At 41.1% G+C, this 22,196-nt stretch overlaps 1 protein-coding gene across 8 annotated transcripts in view; it reads right to left on the bottom strand.

Annotated features, from left to right (window-relative positions):
- Nucleotides 1–22,196, bottom strand: part of ARID5B (AT-rich interaction domain 5B) — a 120,290-nt gene that overhangs the window by 14,836 nt on the left and 83,258 nt on the right. For 6 of the 8 annotated variants that reach the window (XM_074924373.1, XM_074924376.1, XM_074924371.1 and 3 more), the window contains 4 exons: nt 21,926–22,038; nt 15,806–16,010; nt 13,385–13,437; nt 5,667–5,764 (listed from right to left, as the gene is read on the bottom strand). In XM_074924373.1, the coding sequence (XP_074780474.1) occupies nt 5,667–5,764; nt 13,385–13,437; nt 15,806–16,010; nt 21,926–22,038 (469 nt within the window). The remainder of the gene's footprint in view (nt 1–5,666; nt 5,765–13,384; nt 13,438–15,805; nt 16,011–21,925; nt 22,039–22,196) is intronic. The other 2 variants (XM_074924374.1, XM_074924375.1) reach the window with 2 other exon arrangements.

Genomic DNA, 22,196 nt, shown 5'->3' on the forward strand with positions numbered 1-22,196 from the left:
ACAATTACATTCCTCTGTCATCTGATACTTTTTAAATTTTGGGGAGGGGGGAAGCTTTCTGAATTTTCAATAGTTCCTTTGTTAAAGCATCTGTTACTCACATAATTGAAAAGATGTTTGTTCAGTGGTATGCTTGAGAGTACAGTTATTTAATCTTAATGATAAAGCCCTGAGGGCAGAAAATCATAAGTAGAAACCTCTTGTTATTTATCAAAAAGAAAAAAAAAAAAACCAACACCAAACCAAAAACCCAGGAAAAGAAAGAGAGAACTGAGACACCTCATCTATCTTCAGGCTTAAATTTGTGCTTGATGGAAAACTATTGAGACAATTTGCAACTTGCAGAGTTTTCTGGGCGTCTGGGACTAGCTGAAGTGGGAGGGGGGCAGGAAAGTGGGGTGAAGACAAAAATAAAACAACCAACTTAGTACAACAAGAAAAAACTGCTGCTTGGCAAGTTTTTTTGGGTCAAACAAAGAACTAGCTGTAGTTTACAGCACGACATAATATTTGATTAATTTTTGCCTGAGGATGTTTTCACACTTAACAGTGTAAATCAAAACCTTCTATTAATTACAATGTGTATTAAAAGATAACCATAAGCATTTTCATGTAGATGCTATACTAGCCTTCTATTTTTCGTTCCCTCTAAAAGATTGGCTGCGATTACAAAACTCCACTGAAATGCTTGCACGTTACCTAAGTTATCCAAATGCTTTAACAAAACCAAACAGCATTTGCATGGAACGTGGGGCTCTCTTGCATATTGAATTACTGCACAATATCCTTAGGGTAGAGAGACTTTACGGCTGTTAAAGGGAAACCATGTAAGGGACTTATTTTGACCCGCCTTGTGTTTCTGATAATATAGAATATTTATGTGAGCGATTTAGAAAAAAATAGCAGAACGGGCTCTGAACTGTACAAGACACTCCCGGGATTTAGTCCTCTGGTAAGGGACAGATGTGCAAAGTGCTCTACAAGTGCCCAGGGGCCACAGTCACAGCTGGAATAAACCCCTCAGCAGGTCTGTGTCCAAAATGCGGGCACAGCCACCCTGCCAGACTGTGAAGAACCACAACCCGCCCTGGGGACCCATCTCACCTACCTGGCTCCTCATCAAGTCCTGGGTGGTTATGGCTCTGCAGAACTCTTTCTCACTCAGCTGTCTGAATTTGATGAGAGTCTGAAGCCTAATAAACCCCCCTCCAGCTGCGTTTGACAGGTTTTCAAGGTGCTAGTGACTCGTGAGGTCCAGGATATGAGACACACTGCTGAAGGGCAGGACACAGCCTGTGGGATGCTCTGGGTCCATCCCTGCTGGAGATACTAAGGGAACCAGGCTCCCCGAAGCAGCACCCGAAGATGCCAGGAGGGCTACTGCTCTTTGGGACCGTCCAGCTGCCTGCCGTGACACCTCTGAACACCAACACGTCTGTCCACCCAAGCAGCCAAGGAGTGTTACTGCATGCCGTTGCACACCACGGTTCCCCGTGGGGTCTGAGCGTGTTCGTGCACAGCTCGTGCACAAGGCTTGCTTTGGAGGAAACCAAGATGAACCACAGCCAGACTCGGAGGCAGAAAAGGCCCCAACAGGCAATTGCTTGTATTTTTGTTTTGTTCAATGCATTTTATTGGGATCTTTATATACCTTGCATAATAGCAGGTTGGGCTTTTTGGTTTGATGTTCTGTTTTGGTCTTTTTTTTTTTTTTGAGGTGGTGGTGGTGTAATATTTATGAAAAATCCCTAACAACATCATCAGCACTGCAGAAACACTGCCTATCATTCATGCCGGAAAACTAAAGCTGCTGATCATGTGTTTTGTGTAAAAGCGAAAGAAACCTCAAACCCTGCATGTGAAAACCACATCTACATTATAGGGGAAGGCAGCCCAGAGTAGAGTGCTTTGCAGAAAAGTAGACGTTTCTGAGGGTTTCTTGATAAGAGAGAGAGATGTAGGGTATTGACAAGGGCTGTAAGAGTTTCACAGGAAAGGTTCAGGCTGAATCAGCTCCCATCAACCACACATGCCTCTAGCTCTCTGTGATCATGCAAGGTAAGTGCATTAAAGGAGCACAAATGAAGAAAGTAATGACCAAAACAACAACAACTCATAAGCTCTGTATGGTCCGAGTTGTGCACAGAGCAACAGCCCCACAATGGGAAAACATTAATGCTTTTTATATTGGTAATCATCTGTAACATGAGCAATTAAGTACAGTACTAATGGACTATAGCCAAGAGCCTGGTACTAATATTAAAAACTGACAGAGATGAATAGGTTTGGAAGGAAAACTAGGCTGACAAAGACATTTTTATGAAGTGCTTGGGCCTATTTGGAATAACCCAATCAGAGGCAGGTTCAGACCAGCCATGCCTACAGTGACAATAACGCATTCATTGGCATTATACGATGCCTGCTATGCTTTAAATAAAAACACCCATTGCTTCTACTCAGCAACCTGCACTTTCATTATTATACTCATTAATAAAACAAAAGTTGTCTAACTAATATACAAATAACACTTACTGAAACACTGGCAGCCTCGCCTTGTTTTAAAATGAAACCAGTTACTGGAAACACAAACCATACTACATGAAAAATGAATCAGTTGATAATGCACACAAAATCTTTCTTTCCCTTTTACCAGGGAAACAAAGCAAACACCACACCAACTGAAGCACTCTGTCTACTTATAGCACAGCAGCAGCAACCACCACAACCCCTGCTCCAAACAGGGAGGCGCGGAGAGGGGAGGAAAGCATTCCCCACAGCCTTTAAATCTGGCTTTGTTTCAGCTTTTGCCATCCTTGGTACCACGGCTCTGCAGCAACATGCTGGCTTTGCAGAGGTTATAAACACTTCTTGAGAAAAGCAACATTTCTTCATGGGATTCGCTAGACAGAGAGGAAATTCTGCCCTCTCCATTTTTTTGGTTGGTCTTTTTTTGTTTGTTTGTTTTTCTCTGTTGTGTGGCTTTTGTTGTTGTTTTTTTCTTTTTGTCCTTTGAAGTTGTGTGTGAAACTCCACCTCGCAGAGGGGACCTTGGAGAGGGCAGGAAGGCGGGATGCGGTACCTGAATGGGACATACATGCCATTCCACTCCTCAGCATCATAAGGATGTCACCGAAAGGTCACCATCACCTAAGCAGCCTTGATATGTTGAAGCCAGTGCAAACAGCTAGTAGCTTCTCTGTCATCTTGGAAGAAAGCTAGTTAACACAACATGGATGCCCTTGAGATCTAGTTGTAGAGATGAACGGCAAGCCTAAGTCAAACAGCAACAGGATCAGGAACTGCCTGATCTGCCTCCAGTAAGAAAGAAAAGGCCAGTGGGATTCAGAAAGGAAAAATCATGAGGTTTATTCAGCATTTACTTCCCAGCTTAATTCAATTTCCAGTTTAGCTTTACAGCTCACCTTCAAGTTAGAAAATGTATGTGTGTCCTGAATCATGAATGTGTATTCCTGCGCTGCAGTTCTAGTTTTAGATTAGATGTCATCTGAGCACTTTGGCTATAAATGAGCATTACATTTACAGGTGCTGTAGTTAGAATTACCAGCTGAAACAAACCATGACAATTTCATTTACTTTTTTCCAAGTCTGAGGCTTAATACAGCTTTCCTGTTGTGGAAAAAAAAAAAGAAGTGGCTAACACTAGAAATCTAGAGATTGGACCAGTCACTGTTGTTTTTTATATGTGTTTTGGTTTTCCAGACCACACTTGGTAAAGCATATTTTAGGTAAGCTCGGGGCTAATCTAAAAATCCTGCAAGACTTTTTCTCCAAATGCCATCTTCTGACAGCCTGCCAGAGACCTAGAAAATGGGTGTGCCTCATATCAGACCTAACCCAAACTATACAACAGACTGGCATCCAAGGACTCAGATGAGCATTTTGGTGTGCTAAGAGCAATCTAACCATAAACTAAAAAGCTTTTTCCTCAGACTGGCTCAAGGCAAGCAGAGCTTCTTTTGGGTAGCCTGGAAAGGCTTTTCAAACTTGATGGCATCGTGAGTCTGCTCAGGTTTTCTAGTGAGCACAATGAGCCTTGTGGCACTTCATAGCATACCCCTGAGTAACTGCTGAGTAAGTCACAAGGACGAGTCTATGCATCGAAGATGAGTGCAATTCAAGGGTTTTCAATGTAAAAAAATAAACCACTAGCATGAACACAGAAGAGAGAGAGACAGGGGTTCATGGAGTATTTGTGAATGGCTCATTTATTTTTCCACAACTACAAGAGACGCACTCTCTCGGTGACTCTAGGATTTCAACACAGAGCCCAGCAACGCTTGCTGCCTGTGAAACCTAAGCCCGCAGAGACCTAACTCTCATGCGTGCCTGGGTCTCCTCTGTCAAATAAACAACATCCTATAAAGCACATCTGGTGAGGGAAGACCCAGACTGCCAATTTGAAACCCATCAGCTGGCTTTGGTGTAAGAGGAAGCCCTGGGACGCTCAGGGCTGTAACGATGGAGGGGAAGAGCTGAATACCCACAATTTGATAAGTCAATTAAAACGATCTACAGCATTTGTCCACAGTGCAAAGGCAGGGAAAAGCCCCGTCTAACACACACAGCAGCTCATTCAATTTGCTCTGCTGCTTGGCTCAATCTCCAGAAAGCTTCTAACTCTTAACTCTTCTAGCGGCACTACGTGCAATGTCTTTGTGCACCCGAGTCCTTGTGCTGGAGATGTCTCCTGTAAATAAGGGTGATCAACCTCCCCCTCCATGAGGAAGGCAGCATCTCCCTTGGAGTAGCCAACACGTAAGGCACTAACAGAAGGTGAAAAAGTGCCCACTAAGCACAACTCTGCTGTGCCACCTTGTGCTCAGGCAAGTACAATCTTTTCCTGACCCCAGCAAAGTAACTTGCTTGTGCTCACAAACAAGAAACTGGACTTTCTGTATCTGAGCCTGAAATTGCAAAGCTTTTATTAACATTTGCTTGTCTAAGTAAAAAAAAAAAAGAAAACGAAGGGGAAAAAAAAAAAAAAAAAAAGAGTTGTTTCTAAAAACCATATCAAACCAAAACAACATTCCAGCTCCAGTATTTTATTCAATGCGTGCTGGCTTCACAAGCCCTGGAAGTTATTATCTACATGGGAAGAATAAGAAATCAACAGTTCTGACCAGCAACAATGGCTGCAGAGAAAGAGTGTTTGGCAGCGGCTCGCAGGCAGGGAGGAGGGAAGGAATGCAATGAAGAAGAGGAATGCAACGCTCTGCATGACCTACAACATTAACAGCACCCTGCATTGTGGGCCACCCCATTATTTTGATCACAACCACAATTTGCTTAATTGGTATTCCTAAAAAACGACAGAAGACAAGTGTTTGCATCAATTAGCTGTCATTTCTTATTTTTCCTTGAGTATGTTTTGCTCATTTTTTCAGCTTCTTTAACCAGAAAGCTGTTGTAAAAATTAAGATATGTACCAAAGAAAAATCAGATGCTTGTTTTATTTATTTAGTCACTGGAGACATACACTCTGGTTTAAATTACAATAGATTATCTGACTAAACTGTTGGGGGAATATTTACTATATCTTTAAGAAGCCTCTCTCTCTCTTTCTTTAATTCTTTATAAAACGCTTTGAAGGCTCTCCAAATTAATTTTTTCATTATTAAACAAGCATTTCAGATTTGTTATCTTACCTTTCATAATGTCTGCGAGTACATGTAGCAGCACTTGTGCTTCCAGGGTTACCACCTAATTCATCATAAATATGTTTCCATTGTCGACGGGCTGTTATCTGTAAAAATGGCAATGGAAAATTTAATCTTGCATCTTTACAGATTCTACAGTGTTTGAGTTCACAACAACAAATGCATGTGTGACGCTTTCAGAACAGCATGTACTACAAGCACTATAAAAGCCCCTACAGAATATATTGAGTGCACAGAGCTTTGGGTGTCTTTTTTTTTTTTTTTTTTTTTTTTTTTTGTAAGTTAACACTATGTCTATTTTCTTTCTCTCTAAAATGGAGTGATCTGACTGATTCATTATCAAGTCACAAGCAATATGGCCTCACAAAAGAGAATTTCAATCAATATAGGGTCATTAACCATCAGAAGTTATGCAGACAAATCCCACGGTGAATTATGAAAATGAAGCTCAAACCATACTCAGCACAAATAATGATTACATAGTTATTTTAACTGAATTAGAGAAAATAAATCTGCTGCAAAACCCAAATCCACCACAGAATTCTGTAAATCCACAAAAGCATAGTCCGTAACTCTATATGTTACAAGCTGTTTATTTTTATCCATTTATGTCAGTAAAATATATAGATCAAATAGTAATGAAATTTTAACATACTCCAATGTTAATATTTGAGCTATGTACTTTATTGGACCACGCTGATGAAAATAAACATCTTGTAACATATTGAATTGCATACCATGGCTCTGGGTTTTTTTGTACAGAAATTAGGATTATACAGAATAACAGATGGAAGACCTGGCAAAAGAATTGTTCCTGAATACCACTTCATTATTTTATATATTCTGCTATATTTAAAACAGGAAGAAAAACAGGAATAGGACAAGCACAACAGATAACCCCTCTTTTGCCTGAAGCTCATAAAGAAGGCCAGTGGAAAATGGTGGGGGCAATTTGGGGAGAATTTTGTCATTTTGTGTGGAATGCTGCGGATTTTAATATATTCAGCCCTGGAGGCTTCTTCGGAGTTACCCACAGAGCAGTCAATGGCGTTTACTGAGGAGCTAAAGGCAGCAATCAGAAGAAAACAAATATTACAACTTGTAATCTGAGGCCTGTAATTTTAATCTAAACAAGAGGAGATAGCTACTGTCATTAAATAATACAGGGTAAGAGGTGTTTCTTTTTCGCTGAATATAAAAGGAAAATCCTTCCTTTGCAGAAATGATTCTCCAAAGCCAAAAGCATGGCTGGAGACTTATCATTTGATAATGTTACAATTTTTTCAAGTTTATTGTTTGTACAGTTCTCCTTAGAAAACATCAGCATCTCCAGCTCATTATTAATATCTGTACAGAGTTTGCATCTATAGATACTTGATAAAAAAAGGCGTATTTTATCTTAAACCTTATTTAAAGCAAAATGGACAGACTGCATTCACTAATTTTATTTTCTGTCTTCTGTAACCAACTCAAAGACCACAGGCACAGGACAGAGACTGCAATTCAAAGATAAATTCTGCACAAATGAATTATTTAAATCCAAATCAAACACTCATCTGAGGATAAGGTTCATTTTAAGTCTGTTTTGTTTAAGTTCTTATGCTGTCTCTTCCCCAGGCTACCCACATTTCTACCTATTATTACTACTAAAGGGCTTGAAGAACTAGAGTCCTAACGAGCCATAAAGAACATCACCTCCTGAGAATTCTGCAACCTGAAAGGTCAAGAAAAGAGCTGGACCAAGTACCCTGCTGTGGAGGAATGCCTGGATGGGAAGCTACCTCTGGTCCTACCTCCCACACCTATTCCACCAGTCTTTGGTGGACAGAAGCATGGCCAGACAGCCCTTGCCTTCTGGTAGCCCCCCAAAATCACAGATCCCCCGAGGACTGCTGCAAGTGGCTTTATATTAAATTAAGTCTCTGGCAGCCTCACAGACTAGGGGAACAAAGATGCACAAAGCCAGTCTGGGGTCTGTGCTCTGGCCCTCTGGCAAGCACAGCCTGGCTGGCTTGCAAGGCTGTGGGCCAGGACCTGATGCTTTGGCTAAGCACAGTGATGCTGAACAGAAGCTATAAATGAAAGCAAAGGATTAGTCAGCAAGAGGACTACTGCAGGTCCCCTTTATAAACATCCCGATGTGACTAAGAAGCATGGTCTCCATTTTCAACAGGAAAATGTTAACCTTAGAGCCCAAGTCTCATTAACTATGAGCTGACTCAAGAATTGATACTCAAGCTGGAACACCAGTAAATACAACCAACTTTAAGGAGAAAAGGGAATCCCTTTGAAATCCTTGTTATCATTTTTGGTGTCTCTTTCCTCTGTGCTGCTTAGAATAATAGTATTTACACAAACATTTGCTTCATCCAATTCTGCCCCTGCAATGGACCAGAACCCCTTAGCAATTAGCGGAGCTGCACCCTCCCACGTACAGAGCTAAGTTTAAATTCTCTACCCCCTGAAACAATTGTTATTCTAACAAAGCCTGGGGTTGAGTTTTCCCCTGCTCTGGAAAGTTTAGTTTTTATGCTTAATAAACTTCAAAGGACTAAAGTGACTGATAAATTACATCCTCAAACAATCTGAACAAAACGCTGCACTGTGGAAACTTCACAGTTGTCACGCAGAGCAGCACTGCTCGAGCTGGATGCTCATGCTGGCCATATCCAAATGGAGCACTGCTTGCTTTTCTCATAAAAAGTCCCTCCCAGCCACCTCAGTGACTGGGTACTTCCCGAGAAGCCAGGAAAGGGCAGTGCTTGGCAATGCTTTGCTGTTCCTACCAAAAATGCCTGCCTTGGCTGCTTTTACGCAGTGGTTTTAACTCTGAAAGGGCTCATATACCCAATTAGTAACATGCCCAGGATTGGGCACCTGAGGAATAAAAAGGCAGACTAACAAAAGGTATCAAAATGGTAAAATATTTTATCTGCCTGGGCAGGGAATTGCCCATAAACATTCAGGAACAAAGTGTTGGAGGTTTTTTAAGGGCATGGAGCTATAGTGGCGTAAGAAAACCAAGATCCTACAAAAGCTTTAACAAATGTCCTGAGCGCTTTCATTTCACACTTCTGATTAATTAAGCTTCAGCTTCCTGATGTAAATTGACCTGTTCCAGTAGAAATCATACAGAAGACAAAGAACTTTTGCTGTTTAGTTCTCCAATTTGTTTTTCCCTGCTCCTACCCCTCCCAGTGCCTGCCACATTCTAAAAGTGCAGGACGCTCCCAGCCCACCCATTAATCAAGGCAATTGCACAGGCCAGTCTCGTCTCTGATAGCTTCCCATAGTCTTCTGGTTTGCAGACCCCTCTCACAATTTGCTCCAACCTACAGCTTCACAATCCTAGAGCTGGCTGGACCCACTGGAAGTCAAGAGCTTTGAAAAACTCCATGACATCTTTCCCAATCGGCAAAATTTGGAGTTAAGCAAGAGACTGGTCTGCCCGGGGACCTGAGAGCAGATCTGATCTGGTTCCTGTAAGTACAGTATTAGACAGTGACTAGTACACAAGAACAACCAAATAAAAACAGTGATCTTATCTACTGAAGTAAAGGACTGTTTATACACATGCTTTTAATGGTGTCTTTTGCTCTGAGAAATCTTAAGGTCTTCTGCACTGCAATCCCAGCTCCCAGCTCCCTTCCTCATGAAACAGCTTCTTGCAAATCTTCTTCCTGTTGCAAATCTAATGGGAGATTTTCTGGTCACGGTATGTGATGTTCACAATGCTCTTCAAAACAGAGCTCTGGGTATTAGCTCTGTAGGAAACAAATCCAGGTAGCTTTGCATTCCAGTGATATATCAGTTTCTTTGGGCCTGCCCAGACACAGGACTGCTGTACATGTCAGTCATTAATTTTTTAAAACTAAAGCACATTGTTGTTGCTTCCAAGAGGCACGAGCTAAACAGGATCCCACCGACATTTGGCAAAATTTAAGCCGCTACACACCAAAGGTTAAGCTCCACCTAATTTTCTTTTTACCCTTTATCTTTCTAAGACATCTCCAGGTTGAGTCCATTCAGCACCACAGCCTTCTGCAAACATGCCAAGGCACTCCTTTGGTGTTGGCTTAAAAGGCAAAATGCCATTTCATGACTTGCCAAGGACAACTCTTTAGCTGAGTCCTGGAAGTTTCCCATCTATGAACATCTGTACCTTTTACTCACTTGACTTAGGGTGACTGAGAAAATTCCAGGCAACGGCTGTTAAATGCCACCACAGCTGAGCCCCCTAGAATGTGACATTGTTTTGTATTTAATCCAGGGATTTGGGGACATTTTAAATCTTTCGCACTGTCAAGGTCTGCTATACGAGCGCTTTCCAATGCATTCTCCTATTATTAGTAACAAAGATGTTCATTTCATGTATCTTTGTTTAAGAGAAACATGATTCCACCAATTCCAAAGAGACAGCTTCATCTGTTAAGGACTTAAACCAATTTGTACAGGTTGCTATTTTTATTAAGCCTGTATTATGCCCAACAAGAAGTACATGGGAGTGTGGTATTACACAGTTACAGATGACAACTAACTAAGAATTAGTAATCAAACAGCTAACAGAGAGACAAGAAATAACCGTCACAAGCACTCTAACTGGAGAGCTCTTAGAATATGACATACGACACAAAATCATGACTTGACACTACTAGATATCCCTTATGTACAGGTAAAACTCTCTGTCAAGCCTGACTGGATCCATGCCAGCCCCTGACACATGACAATAAAGGAAAGTCAGACAGATGGCTAAGAAGGTTGTTCTCTGCATCTCAAATCCAATCCCTGGCTGATTTCATTCACATTTAGAGCCTTAACCAACAGGACTGGACTTGGAGGTCTTGTATTGTTCTGTGAATCTGGGCAGAAGCTGGGAAACACCATACATGACCTCTGCTTGTTTCTCAAAGATGTTTTTCAAGCCGCATGGAAGCATCTATACATGGACAAAGTGGGCAGGGCAGGGGATGAAACTGCAATTGGGCTATCATTGTTCTGCCAAACACAAGGGTGTGAAGTTTGCAGCTGCTTTAACTGGGAAGGTTTCTACACTTACTAATAAAAAACTAGTCATCTGACCACTCTAAGTTCTCATATGTGATTTTAACCAACTTTTGTTTCCTCTTCATAAATGGCTGTCACACGCTGAAGCCAACTACCTACTTTTAAATATTTTTTTTTATAATACTTCCAAGAGAAAAGATCCATTTTTATCTCAATGCACTAACCAGAAACTTGTGAAATTTTAAAACAAGTTAAAGATGATGAAGCCCTTATAATGGACACATGACTTGAATCAAGTCAGATGGAAGGGTCCATATAAATAAATGTGTATTAAACAGGGTACGTTTGAGAAAGCCTTTGCTCTGCACATGACTTCTCATCATCAATAGATATTGGCACTGTGCATGTGAGTGTTGGATTCTGGTCAATATTGAGTTACAACACTCACTCAATCTAAACAGACCTGCCTAAGATTCTGGAACTGATACTGAGGTCCATGTCACCCCAGTCATCCACTGCCTTGCTGAAGAATGAAACATGAATCACACACAAAAGCCTCTCAGCAATGCTCACCATGATAAAATATACACGAACAAATGCAGCTTGGCAAACTCAATGAATATCAACTGGCAATAAAATAATAAAACCCAGGGTGTGCACAGGTCAAAGTACTGCAGCAGCGATTGGTTTAGCTTTCAGGGAATGTGAAGCAAGGGCAGATCCATATTAAGGATAAGACTGTTAACAGAAGAGAACGAGGGCAGGCAACCTCATGCTCCACGTGCAACTTAAACTGCATCACAATGGTCCTTCCAATTTCAGCTCTTCTGCAGAGAGCACAGGTGCCACTCACATCACAAGAAGAGGATCAGGGCCATCACTGCAGCCAGAGCCACTCTCAAACCAAAGCTGCACTCCCAGGTATGTCAGAGGGTGTGAGCTATGCCCGCCTTGACATTTACTGACCAGGCAGCACTCTCTTAGTTTCTTCTCTATGAAAAATAAGCACCAATGATGAAATGGTACATTTTCATCAAAGGTGACAAATGCCCCTAAACAACACAGAACACCTGTCACTGAGAAAAGGACAGGGGCTTTGAGACAAGGGTAGACTGATGCTACCCTGGATGACATTCTCATGTACGTGATCCTTCTCATCTGATCCTCTCATGTTTCTGCTACTGTTGGTAGACCTGGCTCTCTGGTCTTGTGTTCACAAACTCACCATCCTATTCCTGCTCTGCCCCATGCTCTGCCCCATGCTCCAGCACCTCTAAATCCACCCCTCTCCCTCTCATTCTGGCACTAAAACTCAGCTCTCTCCATCACTTCAGCATCCCTGCTTCTATACTCAGTCCCTTCGAGTAGATATGAAATGTTGCTGTGAAAATCTCCTGCCTCCCTGAGCACTGAACACGCCACTCTTCCAATTTCCCTCCCGGCCTTCCCCGGTGCTCTGGATCAAGTTCAAAATTTTAGGCCTCATTTTCATTGCACTTTACAACTTATGGCAATTACTGTTGGCTCATAATTGCTGTAACGATCTAGGGTAGCTATTCATTCATATAAACCCATGAGCACACCTACACACACCCCTGTACATAAGCATTCTCTGTGCTGATTAATGAAAGATAGAGGAACAATAAAAGCCAAATCAAGCATATATTTTTGTTAAGAATGTTAGATCATGTTTCACAAAATCCCAGCCACACCCATGCTGATCAACCCAGGTTGCTGATTTGCAGAACAATATGCTTTATTGTATGGAAGGAAAACAGTGAGATTTGTATTTTGATTCAAATGACGTTCAGTTTCTTGATAGTGCATTTCTTCTTGTAATTTCTCTACAGCACAGATATGTCCCAGATTACTTCGTAAACAAAGCAAAAATAATTTCTTTCATCCAAGTGCGGCAGGAACTGAACAACTTAATCTGATCATTGTGTGCAAAGAAATATTTCCAATGACGACATCTTCCTATGTCAATTGGTTTTTATTACAGATGTCATCTCGATGTGCCATATTAATGCAGCTCTTTCTTCTCATTTCAAGATTTTAATCTAAGTTTGTTGCTCTAATATTTTATTGGTTCAAAATACATGCTGTAAAATCCATGGCCATCAAATTTTCCTGTGAGCTAAAAATAAACTGCTCTTGTCAGATATGGTTAGCTGATAAAAAGTGTCAGAGACTTTTCTGAATTACTTTGATAACTTCCTGTTTATGTGGTACTGACCCTTGTCTAATAAAGATCTTTTACACTTGGAATAAGAGAAGATACTGCAGCATACTATTCCTTAATGGACAATGCTGATTACTTTTGAAAGCCTTTAATACATTTCCCATATTAGACATGAACAGATGTCAGGGATGTTGCCAAGTGAAATTTCTTTTATGCAATCTTGGCTTGTTGTACAATAATAGCCCTTTCTCAACATGGGAAAAAATTACAGACCCAACTAATTTCCTTGACAGGGAAGAGTTACATATGTTTTCCACTTGTAGTTTTTACGACAAGTTTACAATTTTGCCAAACCTGGAACTAATTGGGACCGTTTCCAAAAATGGTCCAATAAACCCACAATGTGTACAGCTAGCCTAAAATGCAGCAAATGACTGTTTGCTTTTACATTATTTTTTTTTTTCTAACAGGGAAAAGTTAGATTGCACAATTATTTCATTTAAGTTACTTAAACACTTACTGTTTCATATCCTCCCAGTTTTTGAGCAGCTTGAAACATAGTCCAAAGGTTAACTGTTAGAGGGACAATAAGTATTTAGATAAGCATTGCATTAACCAACATATTTCAAAGAAATGTAAAATAAACAGTTTTTAAAAAAGAAAAATAGAGAAAAAAAAGCTCACAGCCCCTGAAAAAGCTCCTGTGGAACATTTTCCAAAGAGGTATTTACATAATCTCAAGAGTAAATATTAGCCCATACTATATATATTTTTAATTACATATAAGAGAACACACTTAGATTCCTTAACAGGACTGGAAAAATACACCGAGACAAAGGTAATGGGCTCATTTGACTTTGCTGATAAGAGGCACAGTATAATGACTTAGCATGTTTCCATAACTTTGATAACAAAAATTACTTATTGGGAAGAATGTTGCTTTTAATTGTTTGTTTAATCCTGATTTCATTACCAAGCAAGCATGAGACACATACTGGCTCACAGAGAAAGCCTATTGATTAAACAACAATATCCAATATTTACTGCAGCTCAGATAACGGCCTCCATAATCAATAAACAATAAGCTGTGTTCTAACAGGTCATGTGTGAATGAACCCAGAGGGAGCACAAATGAAAATTACCATAATAATTATGGTATGGGTGGTTGTGTCTTGCCCACAGCTGTGGGGTCGGAGGAACAGAGGCAACTCAATTCCAAAGATGTGTTGGGAGATGCTTCCTGCAGAACTCGTCCCCTCTCACACGCTTTTCATCCTGGCCCACTCCTCCATGGGGCCGCCGCTGGCTGCTGATGTCTCACTTTATTTCATGCATTTATTTTTATTTTATTTTAATCTTTATCTTATTTTAATTGCTAGAAGAAAAATTGATGTCTTAGCTTTATGAAGGGCGTATGCACTATTCCACCAGCAAATAATGATCCCCCATAGACATACTACAAATACTTCAGGCTAGACTCAGCAATAACGCTGTGGACCACAGAGGTGAGGATCTCCTCCTCCATGGGGGGGATGCTCTGTTGTAGTGTACACACTGCTTCTTCTCACTAACCTATTTATATTGGCCATGTTTGCACAAGTCTTGCTGGACAAATACACAGTCCCATCCTGCAAACATTTCTGCTCTTCTCACCATACTTACTCTTGGCATTTAAGTATTTGCCGGATCAGGCCCCTAATTTATAATGAATGTCAGGCAACTTTCAGTTTATTTCAGCTAAATGTTAGCAGAGGGCTCTACCCCCAGTGGGAAATTTTAGAAATAATACTTTAGCTTGTCTTTCAAGCCCACCCTGTCCCCATGCTTGAAGAAATGCAGAATAAAACGGGGGTGTGGGGGGTGTGGGGGTAAATCCTCTCTTCAACACAAAACGTTCTGAAAGCCTCATTGAATCTTGTACTGTTTCAAAGCTATCAAGAGCTTTGCTTAGGCCTAGATTTAATCTAAATCAATGCATAATGCAACGAAGCTGTTCATAGTACATTAATTTTACTTCCATTTCAAGCAGCCAGTTTTCAGACAAACACTGTAATCATTCGGAGTTATATAAGTTTATAATGGCTGCTGGAGGCCTGTTGCAATCAGTGCCAATTGCTATTAGGTATGTAAATTGTTATGTAAAACATACAGGTTTGACATTCTTCATCAAAATAACACATGGTTTTAATCCGGGAGATAAATTAGAGTAAATAATATTTCAATCCATGGAGTTTTCCCTTTAAGGAAATAAAGTATCATTCAATTTATAGATAAGGAGGAAAAATACCACCATTTACAGCTTTTGTTGGAAACTCTGAAAGATCTACATTGCGCCGCAATATTTATGTAAAATTTAGTTACAACTGTATCTTCTCCACCTACAATTGCTTTACAGATTGTGGCACTACAAACTGTACATGCCAAAGCAATTCTAAACATTGCGTTCTGTATTAAACAGATACTGTCTGGTTTTATATTCTCCGAAGTCAGTAATTTATTAACTATAAACACATTTTGGGGCTTAAAAATACGATCCCTTTTGTGCCTTTCTTGACCACCTTTAAATGTCTTCCTTTAATATTTGTCCTTTCACACAGAACATCTGGGCACAATAAAGATACGTCATATTATTAACTCAGAAGAAAGGCATTACAGACGCTGCAGATTTACAAAACAGAAAACTAGAGAGTTTTCAACATGCCTATTTCTAGTCATAATCAGCGGATTTAAACCTATAAATATCTGGCAGCAACTACCCCAGAAGGAAGAGATGCAAATCTAGGCACAAGACAGTGAAATGCCTGGACTGGAAAATCCGTAGATATAAACATGGTCCCCCCATCCATAAGGATTTAAAATAGTCTTCATGTGCAAATGCTTTCTCCAGAGAAGCCAAACCATTCTAAAATGTCAACAAGAAAGTGAGAAAAAGGATACTTACTCTGCTTAAAACCTAAATAGGGTATTCGTTCAATTGGTGTTTTCCTTTCTTTCATATATTTATAAAGAGCCACAAGGAAAGCCTGCTCATCAGCTCTGCATTCTTCACCTACGGCAATCTTTGATTTATCCTCACTTGAGCCTTTTTTACAGTTGCTGTTGTTACTCTTGGGTTTGGGCAAAGCTGACTTAGCCTCACATTTTACCTGGGAAAAGAAAAGATGTCATATCAGATCTGGGTAATCTTTAATTTTCACTTAAGAAATAAATACCCTCTCCTAGCAGCATGGATTGTTGAAAAAATGAAGGCCAAACCATGCAACTGTGTTTGAGGGGAAACAAAGGAAGCTATTTATAGAGCTAAATGTCTTGTTCTGAATCTTAGTCACAACATTTTTAAATAGCCACATCTTTAAATCATTATAACCCATTGGTAATGCTCTCCAGATCTGCATTTTTATGACTATACATTGCTATGTCACAGACAGCTCCCATCTCTCACATACACTTGCCATTAGCAAGTCTAATAATAACCTTCGTTCCAGGATTGACACTCAGCATTGTCAACTCCCGTAGACAACCCTGGGAGCTGAGGGTGCTCAGCCCCTTCCAGGAACGCTCAGCAGTCAGCTCTGAAATGACACATTTTTCTCTCCTTTGGCCCACCAAAATAGACACAAACCTTGGCAAGGCTTACCCAGGCAGAGCCCTCAGCGCACAGAGTGGAGGTTATGCTGTAGCATGGACTTAAGTCAAGTGAGTATGAGCATCTGCTTAAACTTAAGCACAGCTCTAAGTATTTAGCAGAAGGAAGAGGCTGGTAGCCGGAGCCTTTCCTGGTAGACACTGGCAGCCCCAATGCACGCGGGTCCCAGAGCTCCAGGTCTCCCACTGGCCTCCCCGGCAGATGTGTGCCAGTCACAAAGTCAACAAATTGGAACCACTTTACTTCTCATCAGTATTCAAACATGGGGAAAAATATCCAGTGAGACCAGCTTAACCCTGCAGTCCTCCTGAAGATAATCCTCTCATTGAATCAAGCAAATTACAACTTGAGCATTCCCGTAATTTATGTATACACAAAACAAAAGAGCAGAACCTTGCAAACTGATGTTTAAAAGCTCTCCATGACCAAGACGGGATCAATACATTTCCAGTGAAATACTGCAAGTCCTCTAATACAAGGTAGTGGAGGTGGTTAATCGTATTTTCAATGTACACTGTCCCTTCAAGGCTTTTGAGTGCTGTGAGGAGGCTTCTGGCAGCTCCATAACCCATCCAAAACATGTCCTTTGTGCTCCCAGAGGGAGTAGGGAGACTGTAAGAGCCAGTATTTGGTATCTTAGGAGGACAGCAGAGGAGAGCAGGGTATCTCGCTGAACAGGAAGGCAGGAGCTCTTGGTCAAGTAAGCCATTGACTCTCCTTCACTCTCCTCACTTCTAAACCAGGTGCTTCCTGGGTACTTGAAATTTTGGACGTAAGTGCTATGAAGAGCATTATCTAAGTGCTTGTAAACAAACAACAAATACATCACTGGAAAGACTATGATATGCTTATTTTATCTCAATAAAGCTACCCTGTGTTTCCGGCTCAGGGAAAGCAAAATCTTTTCTTTTATACTCCTCCAGGGTATTAACTTTGCAGAAAGCACTGACTTAAGGTTAGCTGCCTCCACAGTTTTCCCCAGATGTTGGACAAAGCAATGCCAGCTCCTAACCAGAGGGGAGAAGTGGCCACAGTTCTCCAAGGTAATCAATGCTGCTGAAAATCTCCACGTTGGACACTGCAGGGTACAGACTCACTCTTCCCAGGCAATGCAGCAGGGACCGGGAAATGGACTTCTTGGGGGATTTTTCTTGATCACTTGCTGCTAAAGTATGTCCACTGTACGGCTCAATATTCTCTGGTTGGATGACTCAAAGAGATGTTGTCTTCCTATGGCACAAGACACCATGCTTTGCCTATTAGTACAGATACGCTCGTTGATTAAACTTCTGTAAAGATCCTGAGTTTCATCCAAAACTCAATGGAGCTAGTGGAACTTGAAAGTGCCAAAACGCAAGGGATGGACTCCAAGCAGTGTCAGGTTCAACGAAGTTTTGACAAACACTGTAATGCTTCATGCGCTCAGCATTCAAGGCAAGAGTCTCACTTTTGGAACCTCCCCACTGTCCGACAGGAGATATGGATGAATGCCATGACCAATGATTAACGAGAACCAAAAGGGTGAAATGCCATTTTGGGTAACATCGGTGTAAATCCAGCATAAACGTATCAAAGTCAGTGAAAGCAATGCCAGATTGCACCAGGCACCACAAACTGCCCTCCTCTCGCAAAACATGAGTTTGAATCTTCCTAGAGGGCAAAGATCTGGAGGAAGGTCCTGAATGCAGAGCTCTGCTTAGCCCTGCTCTCTTTGCTGGTCTGCTCAGAGAGCCTGAACGGCTCCATTATAAAGCGAGAGTTCAGCTTCCACAGGAGGAGTTAAAGCTTTCTTTGTAGCCTCAGCGTGTGTAAAACCTCCAAAATAAAAATGAGGGCTAAGGCCCTGACAGGCAACCCGGCCCCGCAGTGTGGATAAGCTGGGGTGTACTGAGATGGGCTCTGTGAACATCTGACCGCCTCCTGATGCATGTTCCATCAGAGGCGTATGATCCATGGTCAACACCCATGGGTACACCCGTGTTTGTCTTCTCCTGCCAGAGGTCACACACAACACAGACCACTACAGACCTGCATTTTAAAGTTGCAGTCAGATAATAATGCCTGAGGTGCTCGGAATAAATCTCCAGGTCTGAGAGCATGCCAGGCCACCTGTGGCTACAGGAAAAGCATATCCTGGCAACTTTTAAACTAATTTCCCAGATCTTGCTGTAGAAATAAAGTGAGAGATTTACTTCAGCATTAGCACTAGGAGATGTAATGAGTGGATGCATTTGGGGACAATTTCCATGTTTAACAAGTTAATCCTGTCAGGTCTTTGAAATGGTCAGATCAGCCAGTTCTAAAAAGCCTTACAGCGCAATTCTGCACACTTTGAATAGGAATGCTCTTTGGGAGCATGAAGCAGGTACGATGAGGGTCACGCTGGAGCCTGCAAGTCCCAAAAGCCTGTCCAGCACTGATGACACGTGAAGTATGAGAGTATCCTGAGTCCCAGAAGTGTCTGGAGAGAAGAGCTTGATATATGCCTCTCCAGGAGAACGGATCTCGCCTCAGTAGATGGCCTCGTATTTTTGTGATTTGTACATTCCCAGCCTGGGAGAGAACTCCCCTGGGATCTCCCCCAGGAGGTACTAAAATGGATGAAGTGACCAGCAAGGGGATCAAAACCAAGAAGTGGTACATGAAAGACCCATTTCCCCTGGCAGCACCTGCAGGTTCAGGACCATGTTGTCTGTCCCACTATTGCTCTATTTTTAACAAGCCACCTACACTGGAATTTACTCAGAGCTACTCCTACCCAACCAAATGCTCTTCTGTGTCAGGTAACAGTAAAAGCCTACAAAACATTCTGCTGATGGTTCAAGGTAAACATGCCTAGTGAAAACTAAGTTGTAAGAAGATACAAAGCTTTCTAGTCACTGGCAGCTGAAAACATGACATGCAGCAAGTCATTACAACCAAGTGGCTTGTGTTGGTCTTGACATGCTCAAAACCACAGTCTTCAGAATGATACTTCTGCCACTTCCCGACCCAAACTGTACAGTCACCACGTCTCCACTGGAGCCATCACCCGGCCACCTGAGAAATGAAGCTGCTGTCAGATACTGAGTGCCATGATCTGAGGATGAAAGCAGCACAACTTCTGGTCAAAAGGATTTTAGTTGGAACAGGAATACAGCCAGGACCACTGCCAAAATGTTGCAGCATCTGACACAAGTGGATTTGTCCTGTTTACACTAGCAGTGTTCAACCCTGCTCTCCATGGGTCCACTGTCAGCATTAGTTGGAGCTGGAGCACAGACAGACGAGGAAAACTGATAGTGAAGCCCAACGTGGAGCCTAAGATGATGACTTAACAACCCAACTGTTCCCAACAACGAGAAGATTTCCATTCGCCCCTTCCTCAAATACACTTCCCCTCCTTCCCCTGAAACCCACAGGCAGGGTCTGTACAAAGTGCAATAGCTCTGATGTAGAGGAATCCTGATCCACTGCCCGCCTCTTATTAAAGTATATCCACAGCCCTGAGACAGATTGATGGGAAGAGCCACAGTGAAGTCAGTGTAACTACATGCAAGGACATTATATCATGAGTACGTCTATTATTTATAATGAAATTAAGCTGGCCAAGATAATTAATGCTATTAATATCTGCACAATGATGAGCACAGTATGACTAGATAAATAGACGGAATTACTTCTTATCTGAAATATCCTCCCATTTGACTAGTAGGGTGAACCCAAATATAAACAGAGAGGATAAACAATTTGGTATGAAGTGTTACTGTTGGTTTTAATTTTCTAGTACCTATATATCAGGTGCTGAAGAGGCAGAACTACTCATGCTACTGTCCGGGGTGCTTTGACAACACGGTCCATGCTGCAGTTTGCTGGTAGTATTTTAACATGAAAAACTGTTTGGGGAAAGAGGGAACTGAGGCAACTTGAGACACTTTCACACTGCGGATTTTGCACGTTCTTCTACAGAGCAAAAACATACAGGCAAATTCTACAGTATCTAGTAGGACCCTGCAACTCAACACACCAGGCTCCATCGCCTTTTACCGTGCCTGTCTAATACGATAGTGCCGACTCCAACTGAGCACAATAGGGTACAAAAAGAAGAGAAACAGTGACTTAAGGGGAGAGCTGCATCATGAACTTCAGCCTCTTTTATCGTCATCAACAGAAGGCACAATTTTAACTGAACTCCTAGGGAGGAGGAGGAGGTGGAATTTAATTTGCCTTCCTATGAGAAACTGAGAGCAGAACACTTCCACTTGACCTCTTTAACCTCCTAATCTCCCAGGACATTCACTGCATACAACAATACCAACGCAAATGGATCTATAGATTCACCGTATTTCCTAAAGAGATGGTCACAGCAATGGAAGCGTTTTTCAGATACACATCCATCTAATTTATTGAAACAATGGATTTGGGAGGAGTTGGCCTAAAAAAAAAAAAAATCAGTCTATGCAAACCTGTTTAGTTGTTTAGCTCAAAAGTATCACAGTGACAAAGTTCTGCCTCAGATAAAAAATCTACAAGTACTGCTCTAAGTAATTTTCCATCTTTGCATCTTACAGTTTCAAATTAAATCATCTTGAAAGGAGCCATTTGTGCTGCTTTTTTTTTTTTTAAAAGAGAAAACCAAATTCCTATTTTAAACCACACAGACAACATAGAAAATAGCATGTAAATTACACTACAGAAACTCCATTTTAAAATATTTTAAGGAAGAGATGCAAACCCATAAATATCTAGAAGATTAAGTCTATAAACACAAATCGATCCAGTTTCTACTTGCAGTATGGGCTAAACACTGCAGCACATACATAAGACTCTGTAAAAGCATGCACTATTCAACAAGCCATGGAACATGCAGCTCAGCACTAAGTATTAAAGAGACAGCCTAGATTTTTTTTAAGCTTTCGTACTGAACTTCTGCCTTTATCTTCTTTTTTTTTTTTTTTTTTTTAAATTAAAAAGTTGAGATCTTAACGTCAGAGTAATGTCGTTTGTGTGTGCTTCTTAGAAACCATTACTGAAGCGGCTCTTGTTTCATAGTCTGTTTATCTTCAAACTTATATTTAGAAGTACATTGTAACAGGGTGAGCTGCTCCCAGGTTTATTTTTAATTCAGAGATACTGTCACAAACTATGTTTGTGTGTCACAGAATGTGAAAATCAAAACTAGATGCCAAGAAAGCTTAAGCACTACCAGTTACCAGAAAGCTGATAGCATTAGGTTGTTAGTTGATTATAGTTGCTGGTAAGTTTGAACACAGACATGATTTAAAGTGGAGAATAAAACTATTGAAAAAAATTACATTCATCTCCCCAAGAAAATAAGTTACATTCTAAACTTGAAACAGCATGCTGGGAAACAAAGGCAGGGCTGTACCTAAAAAAAGGAGAGTGTACTGAAAAGAGTATTATTAAGTGATTTACCTTGGCAACAGCTTTGCTTTCAGAATTATTGTTGGAATCCTTAATGCCATTTAATGAATCTCTTCTCTGTGGGCAAGGCTTCTTTTTGCGCGGTCTGCCTTTAAGATTTGGCGCTGAAAATTAATGGAGAACAATTTGAGCACATTGTCTTATACTGGATTCTTAACAGCTGAAAGCATAATAAATAATTCCTCTACAATCAGTCACAGAAATGTACACATCTGTCTACAGTAAATGCTTATTATGAGATTCCCATCCTCCATGGGTTACA

This window comes from Athene noctua, chromosome 21, assembly GCF_965140245.1.
Source record: "Athene noctua chromosome 21, bAthNoc1.hap1.1, whole genome shotgun sequence".
Classification (NCBI taxonomy): domain Eukaryota; kingdom Metazoa; phylum Chordata; class Aves; order Strigiformes; family Strigidae; genus Athene; species Athene noctua.